This window comes from Lactuca sativa, chromosome 9 (genome assembly GCF_002870075.4).
Source record: "Lactuca sativa cultivar Salinas chromosome 9, Lsat_Salinas_v11, whole genome shotgun sequence".
Classification (NCBI taxonomy): Eukaryota; Viridiplantae; Streptophyta; class Magnoliopsida; order Asterales; family Asteraceae; genus Lactuca; species Lactuca sativa.
Window position 1 is genome coordinate 209,852,398 of NC_056631.2, and position 19,595 is coordinate 209,871,992.

The 19,595-nt window shown below is 34.6% G+C and overlaps 1 protein-coding gene across 1 annotated transcript; it reads left to right on the forward strand.

Annotated features, from left to right (window-relative positions):
* The first annotated feature begins 14,783 nt into the window (after positions 1-14,783).
* On the forward strand, positions 14,784-19,243 carry LOC128129256 (uncharacterized). The gene is made up of 10 exons (XM_052767887.1): positions 14,784-15,434; positions 15,838-16,491; positions 16,576-16,659; positions 16,835-16,936; positions 17,081-17,179; positions 18,074-18,466; positions 18,559-18,600; positions 18,701-18,777; positions 18,877-18,961; positions 19,030-19,243. The coding sequence occupies exons 1-10, from the start codon at positions 14,784-14,786 to the stop codon at positions 19,066-19,068; spliced, it is 2,226 nt and encodes a 741-aa protein (XP_052623847.1). The 3' UTR covers positions 19,069-19,243.
* Positions 19,244-19,595: the final 352 nt, after the last annotated feature.

A 19,595-nucleotide genomic window follows, 5' to 3' on the forward strand; every position in this document is an offset into this window, starting at 1 on the left:
CTTTTATCAACAAATCTTAAAACGTGATTATATATAGACAAATGTCATGAATGATTTTGTTTGGTTTAAAAATATATTTTAAACAGTTTTTATGAAAAAAAATTTGTATTAATGGTCATTTTCAACAAAAGTTGGTATGTCGATGGTCCTTATGTATAAAGTCGATTAGAAAGAATGTTAATTATCATTTGTGAGATTTTCTAAAACTTAATATAAATATTATACTTTGTATGTTTAGTTTTTTTGCTTTTTTATTTTATTTATGATAATTAATACAAACCTTAATAGACTTTTAAATTTTACAAATGGTCTTTATACGAAGTTTCATAAAATTTCACAAATGGTTCTTATTTAAAGTTTCATAAAATTTCACAAATGGTCCTTATGGGAACTTAACGTCGATCCATATACATAAGGAGGATTGGCGACCATAATGCAAAAAGAAAAAAAATTATAAGAACCATTTGAGGGAAGTTTTTAAACAAAAGTGATCATTCGTGAAATTTTGTCTTATATTTATGATTTATACAAAAAATCCATGCAATTTTTTTTTTTTTTTGGATTTTGATATTTTGTGGTGGTAGAAAATCGGTGGCGGACGCAGACTGTTTTAGTAGGGGTTCCCTCATACTTCAAGTGGATGCACCTAATAGAAAAAACAAAAAAAAAAAAAATACACTGCGTGTTGGAAATTGAACAGTGGCCTGAGACCCCAAATGCCCCACAAAGATCCGCCACTACCGTAGAAAATATAAATCTTCTGAGGTTAAAAAATATTAACCATAGATTTTGACGATATGTTTTTTGATTAATTTTTTGGGTTAATGGTATATAAAATTATCCAAATTTTATAATTCTAATCATCTAAAACAATAAAATGATAAATATAAAAATAAAATATTTTATTATTACAATGCAGCAAAGTTTTATACAATATTATTATGTATAAAATATTAAAATGAGAAATATAGAAAAATTCGTATGGTCAATGGAATGATGATGTGACAATGCATTAAATTTTAGTAAACTAAAACAGTACACTAAGTGGAATCTCGATGACAAAAAATAATAATAAGTTTTCAAAAGAATTTGTTAGGGTCAAATGAGCTGAGAAGTGGTTGTTGAAGAAGTTGAATCTGGGAAGACGGAAGAAAATGAAAAACAAAAAAATGTTAGAACAATATGATTCTGGAATTAAAAAAAGGTAGTGATTAATTAGGAAACGAAACAAAAGTTAAATGAGAATATAAGAAAAAGATGAAAGAATTTTGTTTTAGTTGTAAAAAAGAATTGAGAATTGTTGTAAATGTAAAAAATGGTTTTACAGGAGGCATAATGAGCTTTTATGGTAGGAGTAAAAAAAGCATTTGTTTCGTTAGAAAGACCTATTACATGTATAGCTGATGATGATTTTAAAATAATGGCTGGTGATGGTGATTTTAAAATAATGAGATATTGTGGATTCGTGGTACAATAATGGCTGGTGGTTAGGAAGGCTTGTGGAGACGAAATGGAACAAATGTGTTGTGCACTATGATGTAACAAGCTATTTCGTTGTTTTTAATCTTGAGGACCTTCGAATTCATCAGGAACGGAGGAACGGAGAGTTATTCGTGCTATATGAAATAAACTATGTTTTTTTTTTAAACGGCAAACTAACTAATCTACTCCTAAATAACTATCTATGTCTCCACTGAGACTTAAACCCCTGACCTCTCATATGAGATAGTCACTCCATACCACTAGGCCATTGGCCCATTATGTAACCGAAATATATATATATATATATATATATATATATATATATATATATATATATATATATATATATATATATATATATATATATATATATATCCGATAAGAAATTTTTTTGGTAGAAATGTAAGAAGTTTTTTTTTACATATTCTTTTGACGAACAAAATAAATGAAATCACTAGATGATTCATTTGTAAGATGATTCATAAGAAAAAATTCCCAAAAAAACATCTTTATGATTCATTTTAAAGTAAATTAAGAAAAAATTCATTTTTATGACAATTTTAATGAATAACAACAAAATCATTGTATAAATGAATCATCGAGATGTTTTTTTGAGAATTTTTCTTGTGAATCATCTTACAAATGAATCATCTAATGATTCATTTTGTTTGTTCGCGAAAAAAATATGTAGAAAAAAAACTTCTTACCTTCTTACCAAAAATTTCCTTCTTATTTTATCTTGACTCTCTCTCTCTCTCTCTCTCTCTCTCTCTCTATATATATATATATATATATATATATATATATATATATATATATATATATATATATATATATATATATATATATATAGGGCTAGGTTAAAGTGTTTTTTACATTTATTATATGCTAGAATACACCAATAGAAAAATTATATTATTATTTAAAATAATGATAGATATTAAATGGTTTCCATAATTATATGTATATTAAATGATATCCATAATTATAGTTTTCTCTTTATGGAAATTAATTAAATTCGGCATTAATGTCGGCAATAACATTCTTTCAAAATGAATTCGTATCTAGGTTTTATGTCAGCAATAACATTATTTCAGGACTCACTCACTTAAAATACAAAAAATTTGTATGGAATATGAAGAATGAGGGTGTATTCTAGTAGAATATACTCTCGTTCTCCTACAATACACTCTTATTATTTTATATATAAATTCATTCTGAAAGAATATTATTATTGATATTAATGACGAATTAAATTAGTTTCCATAAAAAAGATTTATAAATATGGATATCATCTAATATATATTTAATGTTTACTCAATTCTTATTGGTGCATTCTAACACACAATAGATGTGAGAAACATTTGAACCTATATATATATATATATATATATATATATATATATATATATATATATATATATATATATAGGGTTAAGTTCAAATGACAACATTATTTAATGTGAGAACGTGAGAACACTACTTTATGTTACTATTCTACTATGAATTTAATATGTATTGTATTGTAGTAATTATAATATGAATATATTCAATTTTATATTGCTATTCTACTATAAAATTATTGGATTGGTGTCTAAGGCTGTAACTATATTTGGTAAGTACTTGATCTGATTGTGCATGGTCCTTTTGGGTTGCCTTCACCATAGCAACTTGATAGGGTGATTTAAAGAGAAGAGATATTATTATTAATATATTATAAGAATAATATGTTAAAAGAATAATTATATTATTTGATTAATATAAGTGATAAATTAATAAGGAATTAATTTGGTGACTTAAAGAGATTAATTGAATAAAGGGGTATAAACTGTCAAATGTGTGAAAGTTGTATTTTGAGCTGATAATCTTTATGGATATAGGGTTGGACGATTTTAGGGATATGGATCACCTAGAAATCGTCCAAGGCCTTATCTAGGAAGGGATTTGGATTGCTTTGAGGTTAAGTTATCCAATTAGGGTTTAAGGGTGAAACCCTAGGAGCTCACAGTATAAATAGACCCATAGGGTTGAGGAAATTGGCCACCCTTGTGATTGGAGTAACCCTAGAGCCGATTTCCCTCTTCCTCATCTCTCTCTAATCATCTTCTTGCTAGTTGGTGTTTGTAAGCCATTAGAGGAGTGACATTTGTGACTCTAACCTCCAAGAAGAAGAAGATTTTTCAAGCAAGTAACTCAAGGTATCATTCTAGATCTATTTTCATATGTTTTAATTGTTTGTTTACATTAGATCTAGCCATGAAAGTCTTGGATATGTTGCATGTTCAATTAGTGAAACCTAGATCCAAGCTTTAGGGTTGTATGTGCACATAGGTAAAGTTCTTATGTCCAAAACCCATCAGTGGTATCTGAGCCATGATTGGTTTCAATTGAATATGATGCTTAACTGTTTTGCTTGCTGAAAATCGTTTTTCTTGCCCTCTGTCGACCCAACTCGGCGAGTCAGTGTTTGGACTCGGCGAGTTGGCCCTACTCGGCGAGTCCAAAGCTTGACTCGGCGAGTTCAAGCGTCAGACAGAGGATAATTCGGGATTTTGTTGCTGTTTTGTCTTGGATTGATACCTAAATCGTTTTATTATGTAAAAATCCGATTTTTAACTTAATTTAATGATTATCCTTGACATAAATATAAATAATTTCAAATCTTTTAAATATTGATTATTTATATGATAAATATTGGACTATTTAAGATTATTTGGTAATTATCTAATGACTGAAATTTAATTAGGTCAAATATAGATAATTATGAAATTAATTGTTTAATTTGAATTATTTGTTATTTGATCCCTATTGTTTGAAAAGTTCAATTTCTATCCCAAAGTTTTGAAATTTGAATTTTGCGATTAATAGTTTTTAATTTAGAAGAATTTAAATTTCAACCCCTAGAGTTTTACAAGTTTAAAATTCAACCCTATACTATTATATTATTAAAAGCTTAATAAATATATAAGTAAAATTAAAATGCTAGTCTTACCGTTAGTAGGCCTCATTCACGAAGTCGGTCTATAAGGTGGGTATAAGGTTGCTGCCTATAAAATGGCGCTTAATGGGTGTACACTCACACCCACCGCTTGTTTGACCGGTGGAGGGTCGTTAGCCGAACGGGTAGGATAGGGCAACTCTATCTCCTCATTAATAAGTATAATGAAACTATGAAGTAACTAAACTATTTTATAAAATTCTTAATCTTAGTTACTTTAGGAAAAGTGAATTGATGCAATCCCATGAAATTGCACTTTGCACCCTTGCTAAGAAGTTAGTGGAGCGTGTGTGGTTTACCGGCACACTAATTCGTTCTAAGAAAAGGTGGCAAAGGGTGATTCATTGTGTATCATAGTTCGATAGAGCATGTGTGGTTTACCGGCACATCGAATAGATGATTGTAACAATGAAGGCACCATGTAGATTTGCATGGTAATTCACACCCGCTTTGTGATCCTCGGTATCCCAGTCACAAACTAGAGGGGCATATCGAGATTTAAACATGCCATTGAAAAGTTCAATGAATCTCTAAAATCTAGGAATTCTCAATAAAACCTAAGGTTATGTTTTCATGGTGAAGAATTAGTGAATCGTCATTCACTTACCTCCAAATTATTTGCATGATTGGATTACGGCATCCCTTTTCTAATATGTAAATAATGTTGTTGGGTCCTAGCCCTAATTTTTCATTTTGGGTGTTTAATTAGGGATCCAAATTCTAATCAAACTTTGTCCATTCTATTTGTAGATGTCAAACGCAAACAACGCTGCTGCTAACTCATTCACCTTAATGAGTCTTTGCCAAAAGGTGACCTTTGATGGTACCAACTTTAGCGAATGGATAAGATACATTCGCACCATTGCACGCTACGAGGACAAAGAGTATGTCCTCGACGAAAGCTCGAGAAGGTCAACCCGAAAATCACTACTCCTGAAGAGATGGCTGTCTTTGAGACACACGAACGTGATGCAACGAAAGTTCATTGCATCATGATAGCCACTATGAACCAAGAATTCCAAAAGTCCGATGAGGACATGTATCCGTATGAAATGCATCAAGACTTGATGGAGAGGTACCACCAAAGAGCGAGGCAAGAGCGCTACGAGATCATTACTAACATGATCACCGCTAATATGGGAAATAGAGAATCATTGACTGTGCACTTGCAAAGATGCAACGATATGTTGATCGTCTTCGCAAGTTAAATGTTAACTTTGGGGAGGATTTGGCCATCGACATTGTTCTTCATTCCTTGCCTTCATGCTACAACCAATTTAGGATGACCTACCACATGAACAAGGAAGAGGTCACCCTAAGCAAGCTCCACGGACTCCTAAGGACTGCTGAGAGCAACCTAAAGGACAAGTCTGTTGCACCAACTCCCGCACCAACCGCTGCTCCTGTTTTGGCTATAGGGCATGGAAAGGGCAAGAAGAGGAAGGCTTCTTAAAAGAGACACCGCAAGGGAAAGTCCCAAGATGGTTCCTCTTCTAGTGGGACCAAAGTTGATCCCGCTAAGCCCAACCCTAACCCGAAGGAGGCAGAGTGCCATCATTGCCACAAGATAGGGCATTGGAAGAGAAGCTGCCCGGAATATCTGCAAGCCATCAAGGATGGAAAGATCAAGCCATCTTTTGCAGGTATATACACAATTAAATCTAGTAATTCATCTCACACTATTTCTTGGGTTCTTGATACAGGATGTGGATACCACATTTGTTCTGACTTGCAGGGACTAAGAAGAGATAGAGATGTGGAGCAAGGAAGAAAAAATCTAATCATGGGAAACAGAAGATCATCACCTGTCACCAAGATTGTAGTATATTCTTTAGTGCTTAGTAATGGTTTAGGTCTAGATTTAAATAATTGTTGCTACTTGCCAGATATGGCAAGAAACATCATTTCATTTCATGGTTTGTTTAGACAAGGATTTAAATATTCGTTTAATAATATGAATGGTTCTATTTATGCTTATCTAAATGGTGTTTTATACTATGAAGCAATGCCTTGTAATGGAATTTATGAAACTGTTATGGTTGTAGATAACCTAGGAAATGATGTGTTGTGTATAGATTCTTCCAATAGTATGGATAAAGCATCTTTGTAGCATTGTCGTCTTGGACATGTCAACAAGAAGCGCATAGCCCAACTCCAAAAGGATGGAGTGTTGGAGTCATTCGACCTTAGGGAAGATGACACGTGCGAATCTTGTTTACTTGGAAAGATGACCAAGTCACCCTTCACTGGCACATGTGAGAAGGGTGAGGGTTTATTGGATCTCATACATACCGATGTATGTGGACCCTTTAGATCCACCACAAAGGATGGAAACCGCTTCTACGTGACTTTCACCGATGATTATAGTAGATATGGGTATATTTACTTAATCAAGAACAATTCTGAAACGTTTGAAAAATTCAAAGAGTTCAAGAATGAAGTAGAGAATCAATTGGACAGGAAAATCAAGATGCTTCGATCCGATCGAGGAGGAGAGTACCTAAGTCTTGAATTCCACGACTATCTCAAGGAATGTGGAATAGTTTCACAATTGACGCCACCTAGGACACTGCAGTTGAATGGTGTGGCAGAAAGGCACAATCGAACCCTGTTGGACATGGTTCGTTCTACGATGAGTCGTGCTTCACTACCTATCTCATTTTGGGGGTATGCCTTGGAGACTGCCGTCCATATCCTTAACTGAGTCCCTACAAAGAATGTTACCAAAACACCTCATGAGATATGGACAAGGAAAGCTCCCTCGTTGGCACATATCAAGGTTTGGGGTTGTGAAGTTTTCGTAAGGCGAGAAACTCATGACAAACTCAAACCTCGTAGTGAGCGATGTATTTTCATCGGCTACCCGCAAAAATCCTTTGGATATCTCTTTTATAGACCGAGTGACAATGTGGTCTTCGTTGCGAGGAGAGGGGTTTTCCGAGAGCGAGAACTCATAAACCAAGGAGACAGTGGGAGGAAAATCGATCTTGAAGAGATTCAAGAGTCGAGCGATGAAGGAACCTCTACCGCTGGCGCTCAACCCGAGGAGGAAACTCCGGTTGAACCAATTGACGAGTCATTACCTATTAGACGTTCCGAAAGAGTTAGAGTTCAACCCCAGTTGTATGGTTTTCATATTACTACCGAAGGGGACACGCATATTAGTGATAGTACACTAATAAAACTAGATGAACCTAATTGCTATAAGGAAGCCATGGCAGGCCCGGAGTCTGCAAAATGGAAAGAGGCAATGGACAGCGAGATTCAGTCCATGTATGACAACCAAGTTTGGAATTTGGTTGACAATGTGCCCGGACGTAAGACGTGACGGGTTTTATGCATAAGAACAATCCTATGTGCTCATACAAACCCTAATGCTTGGATCTAGGTTTCTCTATTGTACATGCTTTGAATCCGAGACTAACAAACTTAGATCTAACATATTATGAACTGAATTAGGGTTTATAGAATTACCTTTAATTGTTATATAGTAATAACAATCAATTCCTTGCTTGGATTGGCCTTAGAAAGCTTAGTGCCTCAAATGCTGCACCTCTAATGGAGTCACAAACACCTTATGCAACTTGGATGAAGAGGAGAAGAGAGGGGAGGCACCAAAAACGGCTGGAAACCCTAGAGAATCAGTTTTCCACGTTTTTGGAGCCTAAGGGGTCCTTTATATACTTGTGTGGGCTGCTAGGGTTTCAGTCAAAACCCTAATGGACAGCTTAAACTCTAAGCAGCCCATGGAACCTTCTGGATAAGGCCATGGACGAAAAGATGATGGGCTTCCATCATAATTTTGTTCACCCCTTGATCCTTTAGCATTCCTTAGCCCAATAACTCAATTATCCAATAACTGCAGTCCAGTCCCCTGAATTTAATTAATCTCTTTTAGCCACAAAATTAATTATCAATTAATTCTTGACTAATATTAATTAAACAATATGATTTCTCCTTTAATATATTATTTTCATAATATATTAATAAATCATATTTAAACCTTTCTCTCCTTAAATCATCATACATATTGCTATGGTGAAGGCAACCTAAAAGGACCATGCTCATAATCGGGTCAAGTACATACCAAAATAGTTATGGACTTAGACACAAATCCAACAGTCTCCCACTTGGATAAGTCTAATAACTATTTTCCGTATGACTTCAGAACCTGATCAGCAATCGTAGCTTTCAAAAGCCGCTGTCAACTCTGATCTTTTCAGATAGCGTGTCCTCTAGATAAGGGATTATATATTCCTCCATTCTCAAGATATCGTATAGACAAAAGACATGAATTTCAAACATTCTCTCTATACTATTTCCCGACTTCTGATTTATGACGACTGATAACAGACTACAATTGAACACATCAACTTAGTCTCGACTTGGCCAAGCGCTTAGGTGTCATCACTAAATCATCGAGAGGCCCATAGATATCGCTTTTATCCTACTTTGGGTAAAAGGAATGGATAAACTTCGACTCATATGCTCGCTTGCATTTACTAATCGAATCACACACAACAATAAGTTTTATAACACCAAGTTACTGGTGCGTTTACTTATTATCAATGTGTAACCGACCAACAAATAACAACTCACACGTCTCGGTTTCAAGAATATACAATATTATCGTCTCACTAATCACTCGTGATAAATCCATGAAGTGATCCAAGTGAGCGTGGGTTTAATCCAATACTCTAATCTTATCAAAGCACTCATGAACTCTGCAGCAAACTTGTGCCATGTCTAAACACTTCAGACAATCTACAGACATATTCATGACAGTCTTTATTCATACCTACTCCCAACGTATGACCAACTGTGGATGTTTGAATAACCTAGTTATTCTGGAAGTCAAAACATGCAAACTGAAACATAACAATAATACTTAATCCTATATGGCCCCAAACTTGTGAGAGTAAATAAAACACTTCTATTTAACCACCATATTGATTACTCATTATTATCGTTTAATGTTTCGGATAGTCAACTCATTACTTGAATTACAACAACAATTGTCCCATGCTCTAAGCATGCACACCTTGTTTCCTATGGTACATGCTTTGTAAAACAGATTAATTGAAAAACCTTTTCAATGATGCTCATTTCACAATTCCCAATCCTTATCATTAGTGTAAGAACACAAGGTTCTTGCCACTACTAGAATATGCTAGATTCTAACATTTTACGCAACGATCCTTTCGTAAAGCCATAGCACAAAAGTCACCAAGACTTGACCAATGAAATTACAAAGTACTCTATCGGGAATTGTTACAAGAGAGTTCTATAGACGTGAAGTCTCACATTCAAAGTACATTCCTTTGAACATCCTTCTTGCATAAAAGCTTCTAATCTAGACATATATTCTTAATGTGCAACTCCCAATATGGAAACATTTCCACATTTGCCATATGACAACTCATTCTTAATAGAATCTTATCTATTCATAATAATGTCGATATGGTCCATCCAATACCATACTTCCAACTACTCACAAGCGACCAATCCTCAGCGAACTTTGGATCATCCTTTGATAGTTGTTTAATAATTTTAGTCAAAACCCATTCTAGTCCTTTTTCCCTCTTAATGCGCTTGACATTTGAAAAATTTTAGAATGATAAATTATTATAGCATTTGCAATCGATCCTATACCCGAAGTGTATGGGACACGATGCATAATGTCTCACATAAAGATATGATACTTTACCAATCTTTCGTCATAATATTTTATGTGTCATGTTCTCATAATTCAACTATGAAGAGGGATGCCGTAATCATAATCGAATTTTAAGAACTCACAATGTATCCTTTGACTGAAACTATTAAAATTTCTTAATCTAAGCTTTAGATTTTGAAATGGAGTATAATATTCTCTCCCTTAATTATAGCAAAACAACTTTTCAACCCATGCAACTTTGCAAATTGAATCTTTGTTTTTCTATAATTAATATTGCTAACTTGTAATACTTTCCATAATAATCATAACACTTATGCTCCCACTATCATGACGATCATTAAAAGCATAACACTTATGCTCCCACTAGCTTTGACATGTATTCAGAAAACAAATGAACTTCCAGAAAACAATGCCTATTGAATTTCTGAAATTCATATTTCTAATACTAGATGCTTCAATAAGCCTTTATCTAAGCTTTTTAAACTTATACACCTTCACCTTAGATAGCTCATATGTGTGTTTAAGCAATTTAGAATTTATGTTACTAAGTTCCAAATGTTCAAACTAATTGCCAAATCTCACAATTCGAACTATGGAAAGGGATGCCGTAACCATAATCGAATGTGAGAATAGAATTTTCACAATTGCTATCTTCTTAAAACCTCTCTTAGTGAAAGTATTTCCTCACAGTCATTTTCATGAAGGGGGGAATCTTATGACACTTAGATTTTATGGTGTATGAGTTCCTATCCATGTGAATTTGCCAAAACCAAGGTTTGCGACAAATCCAAACTCATATGGACTGAACTTTCTTAATCTTGATTTCTTGCCCTATGGTAACACGAGTGCCCACCATGTCTTCCAAGTAGTTTAGTAACTTTTCCTTACACATCAATGTACATTCCATCGACTAAGGCTCTAGTATGCATTCAAATGAGAACTCATAGAACTCGCATACGCAATTAACTCAATTGGAATGGCACAGAAACAAGATAATGTCAGCACGATAGGTTGTAAACCTCAAGTCGTGTGCTAGTGATGATCGATAAGGTTTATTCTTGATTTGTTCTTGAAACTTTTCAAGACCATTAAGACTCCCACTGACTCCTTGACATATAAGATTCTCTTGTCAAGAAACATTTCTTGACAAACCAAATATTCAAGAGTTAGTGTAGTTCTTATCAAGACAAAACACTTCACACAATTGGTCCTAGTTGGTCTTTGTCTTATCCAAGACAGCACAACTTACCAATTTCAAATGTGCAAGAATAAGAAAACTTTTTCCAAATTCCACATTTGATGAGTGTTATAAATCTACTTAAGACTTTTCACTCAATGTCACAATCTTGACTCTAAGACTTGATATTGGAACGAAGTATGATTGACTTATTGATTTAACCATTTCTACAATACTTGATTCCTCTTCTTAGACATGCAAATGCACTAAGACTCACTTAGAGGATCAATTGAGATATGGTTCTTAATCATTAAGACTTCATCATAAAACACAATAAAAGGTACTCTCCCTTCTTCTTAGAATGGAGAAACTTTTATCTTTCTGCCTTCTTGATTCTTCTTATTCGTTCTGCTATTGATTGAAACTATTTCAGTTAACTCAGAATTATACTCAATCTTATAAGTATAACCATATTTACTAAACTTTAGAAAATCATGACGAATATCTTTGTCACTCTTGTGGTAGACTTGATCAACGTACGACCTAGTGTACTCGATCTCCTAGTCCTTCAATTGACACTTTGTCAAAGAATTAGTCTAAGTTTCCCAAATGTGAAAGTTTTTCATTCATCATACAATACACATTGCATGATTCCAAGTTTCTGTTCAATTGAAACTTGGGCGATGAGAAACTCTCCCTATTTGGTAAACTTTTGACATTTCCACAAATAACATAATTAAGAATCAAATCCATTATTGCTAATAATAGAAACATTCAAACATCAACTTTTAATACATGCCATCGCAAGGATAAGTAAATAAGATAAAATCAAAGTTCATTTTATTGCGGAAAAAATTTGTCCTTACAATGCAATTCAATTGAAAAACAATGTTATTACATATTTCTTAACAATCTATTCTAACTCCAAGTAGTAGCTCAAGAATCCATTCTTCAAGTAATGCGATCGAAATCCATTTCTTCATGATTAGATTCAGCTCACTTCTTCCCTCAAGCTTCCTCTCTTTTCTTCGATCCTACATCAAAATGTAATCTTATCACATCATGTATTAAGAATCTAGAATAGGAACTCAAAAGAATTAGATAATGGATTTTACCTGAAGCAGAGCCATACGTCTTGACTCTCCCATCTCTTAGATCTCTCAGGTAGTTAGGGCAGCTTCGTCTCCAATGCCCTTTCTCTTGGCAATAAAAGCAAATGGACTCCTTTGGCACAGCACATCGGACAATCACAGACTTAGTTCTTTCTGGACTTCCAATGTTGCCAGTGTCCATTGAAGTTTGGGAGTTTGATTCACTAGACAAATTTGCTTGACCAGCACGCCAAATCATTGCTGATTCAGCAGCTATAAGCAAATAGGTGAGATCAATTAGGGTTACGTCGTGGTCCATCATATAGTACTCTCTAACGAACTCACTATATGATTCAGGAAGTGACTGAAGAACCCAGTCAACAGCCAACTCGCTTGAAATCTCGACACCCAACATGCTTAACCTATCAATGTGTGACTTCATCTCTAAGACGTGTGTACACACAGGTTTCCCATCTTCATGTTTACTTGCCAAAAGGGCTTGAGTGAGCTTGAACTTTTCAAGCCTTTGAACTTGTGGGTCAGGGAGAATAATTGGAGGAGGTGGAGGAAGTGAAGCATGACTCTCATTTCCTTGATCGTATCTCGGAACGTCATCTTCATTTGGAAAGCTTGTTCCAAAGGATTTGGGAAGACCATTGTAAGATGTAGACATCTATAAAACGGGAGAAAATTCAAGTTGAGTTGATTAGAATTCTTGATGTAACACCCAAATGAAACATCAAGCTAGGATCCAACACAATACTCTACAACCTAGAAGAGGGATGTCGTAATCTAGTTGCAGAATATCTGAAGGTAGGTAAATGACGATTTACCAATTTCCACCATGAAAAACGAAAAGGAAGTTTAAGTTTTAAATGAATTGAAACTCCTAGATCTTTTGAGATTCATTGAACTTTTCAATGGCAAGTTTAATCTCGATTATGCCCTACTATTTGTGACTGGGATGCCGAGGATCACAAACAAGGTGTGAATAACCATACGAATCACGTGGTGCACCCAATGCTACAATCACCTAATCAATGTGCCGGTTAGCCACACACGCTCCATTGATCTATGACAAACATCGAGTCACCCTTCGCTACCAATGTCATCCCCAAATTAGTGTGCCGGTTAACCACACACGCTCCACTAACGTTTGACAAGGGTACGAAGTGTAATTCCATAGGTTAGCATACAATTTCACATTTTTCCTAAAGTAACTATGATTTGGGAATTTGTAAAAGCATTTAGTTACTTCCTACTTCATTATACTTATAATGGAAGGTTTCTGTCCTATCCTACCCGTTCGGCTAACGACCCTCCACTAGTCAAGAGTGCGGTGGGTAAGAGTGGATACCCATTCAATCGCCATTTTATAGGCAATTTCCTTAAACACCCCTTATAGACCAGCTTCGTGAATGAGGCCTACTAACGGTAAGACTGACTGTTTACTCATACATACATATATATATATATATATATATATAATATTAGACTTTTAATGTTATATATAGTATAGGGTGTATTTTACACTTTTAAAATACTAGGTGGTTTAATTTAGTAAAATTATACTTTTAATTTAATTAAATGTAAACCAAAACTTTATGGGTTTATTAAATCACTTTTAATTATACACTTTAATTAATTAATAAAACCATAAGGGTGTGATTTGAACTTTTTCAAATTACTAGGGTTTTAGAATTTAACATTTCAAAAATTAAACTTTTAATCAATTTTTAAATTCCAAAACTTGAGGGCAAGTTTTGAAACATTTCAAAACATTAGGGATCAAACAACAAATAATTCAAATTAAACAATTAATTACATAATTATCTATATTTGACCTAATCTTATTTTAGTCATAAGATAATTACCAAAAATTTAAATAATCCATATTTATCATATAAAGAAACTATTATTTAAAAGATTTCACTACAAGAAAAAAGGCCTTTTACGACGCGCAAAATACGACGCTCATTGATCTATGTTACGCAAAGGAGAGTGACATTAGAAAAATGTCATCTCTTCAAAAAATTTAAGGATAGAAGACACGCATTATTGCGCGCCCTTAAATTAGTGTCTAAAAAAAACACGGAGGGCACCTATAATAAAATGCGCGTCGTCTAAGGATGTCGCTTTATATTTTTTAATGGAACGCGCGTTCCATCCTTTAATAGTGGGGGAAAGGGGGAAATGAAATTCTGAAAAAATTAAAAACCCCGCCATGCTCTCCTCTACCTTCTTTCAATCGTTCTTCTCTCTCTCTCTCACTCTCTCAATCAAATACCAAAAATCGACTATTGTTGGAACTAGGGTTCCGGTTCTTAGTGAAATCGAAGGTTTTTTGGTCACTAGGCCATGAAATTGATCAACAGTTCACATTCACAAGATGATCTTCCGCCACCGCCATTGGTTCTCCACCGCCTCCGCCCTAGGACTCTATCTCCTCTATCAGGCACTTCTCGCTTTGCATTATCCGCGACTGTAATATCCGCTGCCGCAATTCTTGCTGCATCATCCGTTATCATATTTGATGACAGCGAAATTAAGGAAGAACAAGCGAAGAAGAAACGTTTGCTTGATGATTTCGAACACGCGATTGACCGGTCGAAGGAGTCGTTTAAGAGAGTTGTGAATACGATGAAGCATACCGGCGTTGCGGCGTCGGTTCTATGGAAATCTCTTCGTTCGGTTTTGTCTTCGGCTAACCATGAAGTTTGGTCAGGGTTTGAGGTTAGGGTTGCGGCGTTATTGGCGGATATTGTGGCGGCTAATGAGAGCCGGAGGGCTGCGATTGTTGGTGCTGGCGGTGGTGTGGTGTTGGATTGGTTATTAGAGTCGGTGGCATTGTCCGGAGGGGGAAATTATGGGACTCAGGCCGAGTCGGCTAGGGCTTTAGCGTACTTGATTGCTGACCCTAATGTGTCGGAGGCGGTTCTTGGGAGGCCTCATGCCATTCCCAATCTTCTCAGGTTCATATTCTTTGCTCAACCTCATCAATCCAAAAAGGTATAATTCTGTCATCATTGGACAACACCATATTCTCTTTTGCTGTTTCTTGTGTTAGTAAATGCAAGAGTAATGGTGTGCCCCAAAAAGTAGCTTATAGTTATATTCTTAATTGTTGATTTAGTAATCCTGTTAGTGGCCTTAAATCCTTAATGTTGAATGAGCTCCAACCGGACTCAGTGAGTTCTCCTTTAATTGGTGTATCAGAATAAGTAGTATTTGATTTTGTAGTTTAAGCAACAATTATTAGATGTGCTATTTGTCCACCCTACTAAAGCTACATGCATAAATAACATAATCATAGCTTGTTTGGGAAGTTAGGATTTTGATTAATTTTCTAATGTATATAAGTTTATCCAGAATAACTTTTTATCATATTGATATAGCATTTTCATGAAAGCAGCACCCAAGGCGAAGTTCATTTAACATTTCTGACCCTTCAAAAGGCAGAAGCATGCTTGTTGCAGCAATCATGGATATTGTCACTTCCAATTGTGACAATGTGGACAAAATCAAACTTAAGCCCATGCTATCAGGAACTGCAGCAATGAGAGATATTGCAGCTGCACTTGAAGTTATTGAAGAAGGTGGCATGCACATGGATGAGCCACCTGGCAGCAGCCAGGATGATGATGATGGAACTGGATTAAAGGGCATTGGAATGGAAGTTCTTGGAGGCACTTCAATTGTAGGTCTTTCTACAAGCAATCGATCAATGGAGTTAGATGAATCTAAAGCCACTCACAACTCATCATCTTTCAACAAATTAAACAACACTTCTTCTGTAAACACAACTGTTATCCCTGGACTATGGGATGATTTGCATTCACAACATGTTGCTGTTCCTTTTGTTGCATGGGCTTTAGCAAATTGGGCAATGGCATCAGATGTAAATAGATCCCATATCCAAGAACTCGACTTCAATGGACATGCTGTCATGTCTGCATTGATTGCTCCTGAAAGATCCGTGAAATTTCACGGGAGTTTAGTAGCTCAGTTGTTGTTAAAAGACGAAAATCTCCCCAGAGGCAATCTTGTCAAAAACACTGTTGGTGTGGTATGTTTGATTTAATAACTTATCACTACTTCCAATTAATATTTATTATTATTATTATTGTTATTAAGTTGTCCAATGTTTTAGGTGTTCTACAGTTGCCCACATTTTGGTAGTAAACTTGCAGATATGCCCTGGCGAATGGGTTATGTCTTTCGCCCTGCACCATCGGTACTTTTTTATTTTTATTTTTTTGTCAACTAATTGAAGAATAAATGTGTAATGATTTATCAATTCACTTCCCCTTGGATATTATGAAGAAGCAATAAATGAGAGAAAAGTTATATGATTGGATTGGATTGTTTTGCTTTTTAAGTTGCAAGTATGATTACTTTTGTTTTGTCAGATAGGAGAGTTGAGAAGTGGGTCCACAAGATTAGTGGAGCTTAATGATTTTCTTCACGAGCTACATAAAAAAGGATCTCTTGATGTTCTAAGTTTTTGCGAGGTACTTTCTTTAAATTCTTCATGCACTTACTTTATAACAATGTCATCCAAATACAAAGCAATTTTCACTGCTATACTCGGGTAGAATTTTCAAAGTATTAATTTTGTAATAAGAAAATACTTAATATGTTGTTGTTTTTTGCAGACAAAAGTGACTCCAATAGTTGAAGGGTATGGGGGATGGGCTTTTCGATTGGAAATAGTACCAATTGAATCTGCATATCCTGGATATGGGGAACTTGTTGTAAGTTTTATTTAGCAAATGACTATTTTACCCTACTTATAATTTCTACAAAAGTGATGCTGATTTGGATACGCTTGACTTGTTGGCAGGTGTTGGAGTCGACAGATCATGTTAATTCATGCAAGCCCATCACCCGAACAGATCCTTCTTACAGTGAAACTTTGCAATTTTTGCACAAACTTAGAGCAGCATCATCATATCGATGAAGAATTATGTATATACCATAATAGTTTTTATCATTTATGGTATGGTAGACCCCTCCTCACATACATAAACATAATCATCATCATCATCCAAAGAGTCACTGAGTGTAAATAACAAAACAACAGGTACTAAAATCTTTCATTATTTTACAATCACAATCCCTCATCCTACCTTATTGTAAATTTATCATATCTCAATATATCATTTTTTTCTTTTATTGTGATATTTGGGAAATCATCTTTTTGACATTTGTTTACCTAATAATTAATTTATGTGGGGGGAAGTTTTGTATATTTGGTAATGGGTTTTGTCGTTTTGATGAAGATCATCATGCATGTAACGTAGTTGTGGTTGCTTTTTGGTGTTGGGAACTTTGTCTTTTATGCTTTAAAATTGATGTGATTATTTGTGTACGTAACATACATAGATACATGCGACACTCCAATAATTAGTCAAGTCTGTACGAAACCATACTTCATGTCACAAACTTGCGATCATTCTATTTCAAAACAGATGTGACTTCAAATATATATGGTTGATGAACAATGTGATAATTAATTATTGATAAGCGTACCTCTTACATTTAAAATATCTTCATCGTAATTATTCTTGAAGAAAACTATATGAAGAAAAAAAATCAATGTTTTTTCATTCATTTTATGTTTATATTGTTATATGTTTTTTAAAACTCAAAGCTATGCTAGAGCAACATTGTTGAATATCTTCTGTAATGATGATGATGATGGAAATAGTGGCTCTAAAACTAAAAATCATGGTTGTGCTCGTTATGGTGAGACGGTTTTTTTGATCAACCCTGGAATGAGTCATTGGGAATGCTCTGGAAAAGGAAGGAATAATGATTCTGAAGGTGGATTAGAGAGTCCTTCACTTGATGTTATTTTTGTTCATGGGCTTCGTGGTGGGCCCTACAAGACTTGGAGGTTATCTGAAGACAAGTCATCATCTAAATCTGGGCTTGTGGAAAAGATTGATGAAGAGGCAGGAAAACATGGGACTTTTTCGCCAGGGGAGTGGCTTTCTACTGATTTCCCTCATGCACGTTTGTTTAGTCTTAAGTACAAGGTTTGTGATTATATAAAATTATAAATTGTTTTTGTATAAAAACATGATTGTAAATTGTAAATGAAGTTTGAGTTATATCTTTTGTTTTGCAGACGAATCTTACACAATGGTCTGGATCAAGCTTGCCTCTTCAGGTTTGTGGTGTGTTATTAGAAATATATTTAAAAAATAAATGAGATTTGGAGATGTTTGGTTATTGGAAATGTAAATAAATTGGAATGTGAAATTTTGTAGGAAGTTAGCTCGATGCTGTTGGAAAAGCTTATTGCAGCACGTATTGGAGATCGACCTGTTGTATTTGTAACTCATAGGTTGAAATATTTAATTAAGAATGAAAGAGAAAAAACAGAAGAATTTCTCTTTTAGCCATTTTGGTATTCTTGTTAATATATTATTATATTGTATTGCAGCATGGGGGGATTGGTTGTGAAACAGATGCTACATCAAGCAAGTGCAGAAAACAGAGGCAATCTTGTCAAAAACAGTGTTGGTGTGGTATGTTTGATTTAATAACTTATCACTACTTCCAATTAATATTTATTATTATTTATTATTATTTAAAGTTACAGGACATGAGTATCGGCACATCATGGAACATTTAGGTTAGTTGTTGTTTTTCCTCTTGGTGATCCATCAATGAAGTGGCCAACATCATGTAATAACATTTTAGGGGAAGATGTATGTATATGTTTTTTTAATGAATAATGTAATCATATGTATGAATATAAAATACAGTTTGTTATTTGTATGACAAAAAATTTTATGTAATGGATAGTATTTTTTATATATGGTATTTTATTTTCTTGTTATGAGACATTAAATGCAAATTTAATTTAAAAATTAATAAATATATAAATATATTTTTTTAGAACATTTAAAATTATGATACGCAAAAATGTGTGTCATCTTCATTTATGACATGGCCTTTCTTGACAGGGGCTTTCTTGATACGCATTGCGTGTCATTAACACGCGCGTCGTAAGGTTACGACACGCGAATGCGTGTCGTCTTCCTTTATGACAGGGCCTTCCTTGATACGCATTGCGTGTCGTAACCGCGCGTCGTAAATGCGTGTCGTAAATGCGCGTCGTCTCTAGACGACGCGCAAATGCGCGTCGTCTATCTTTAT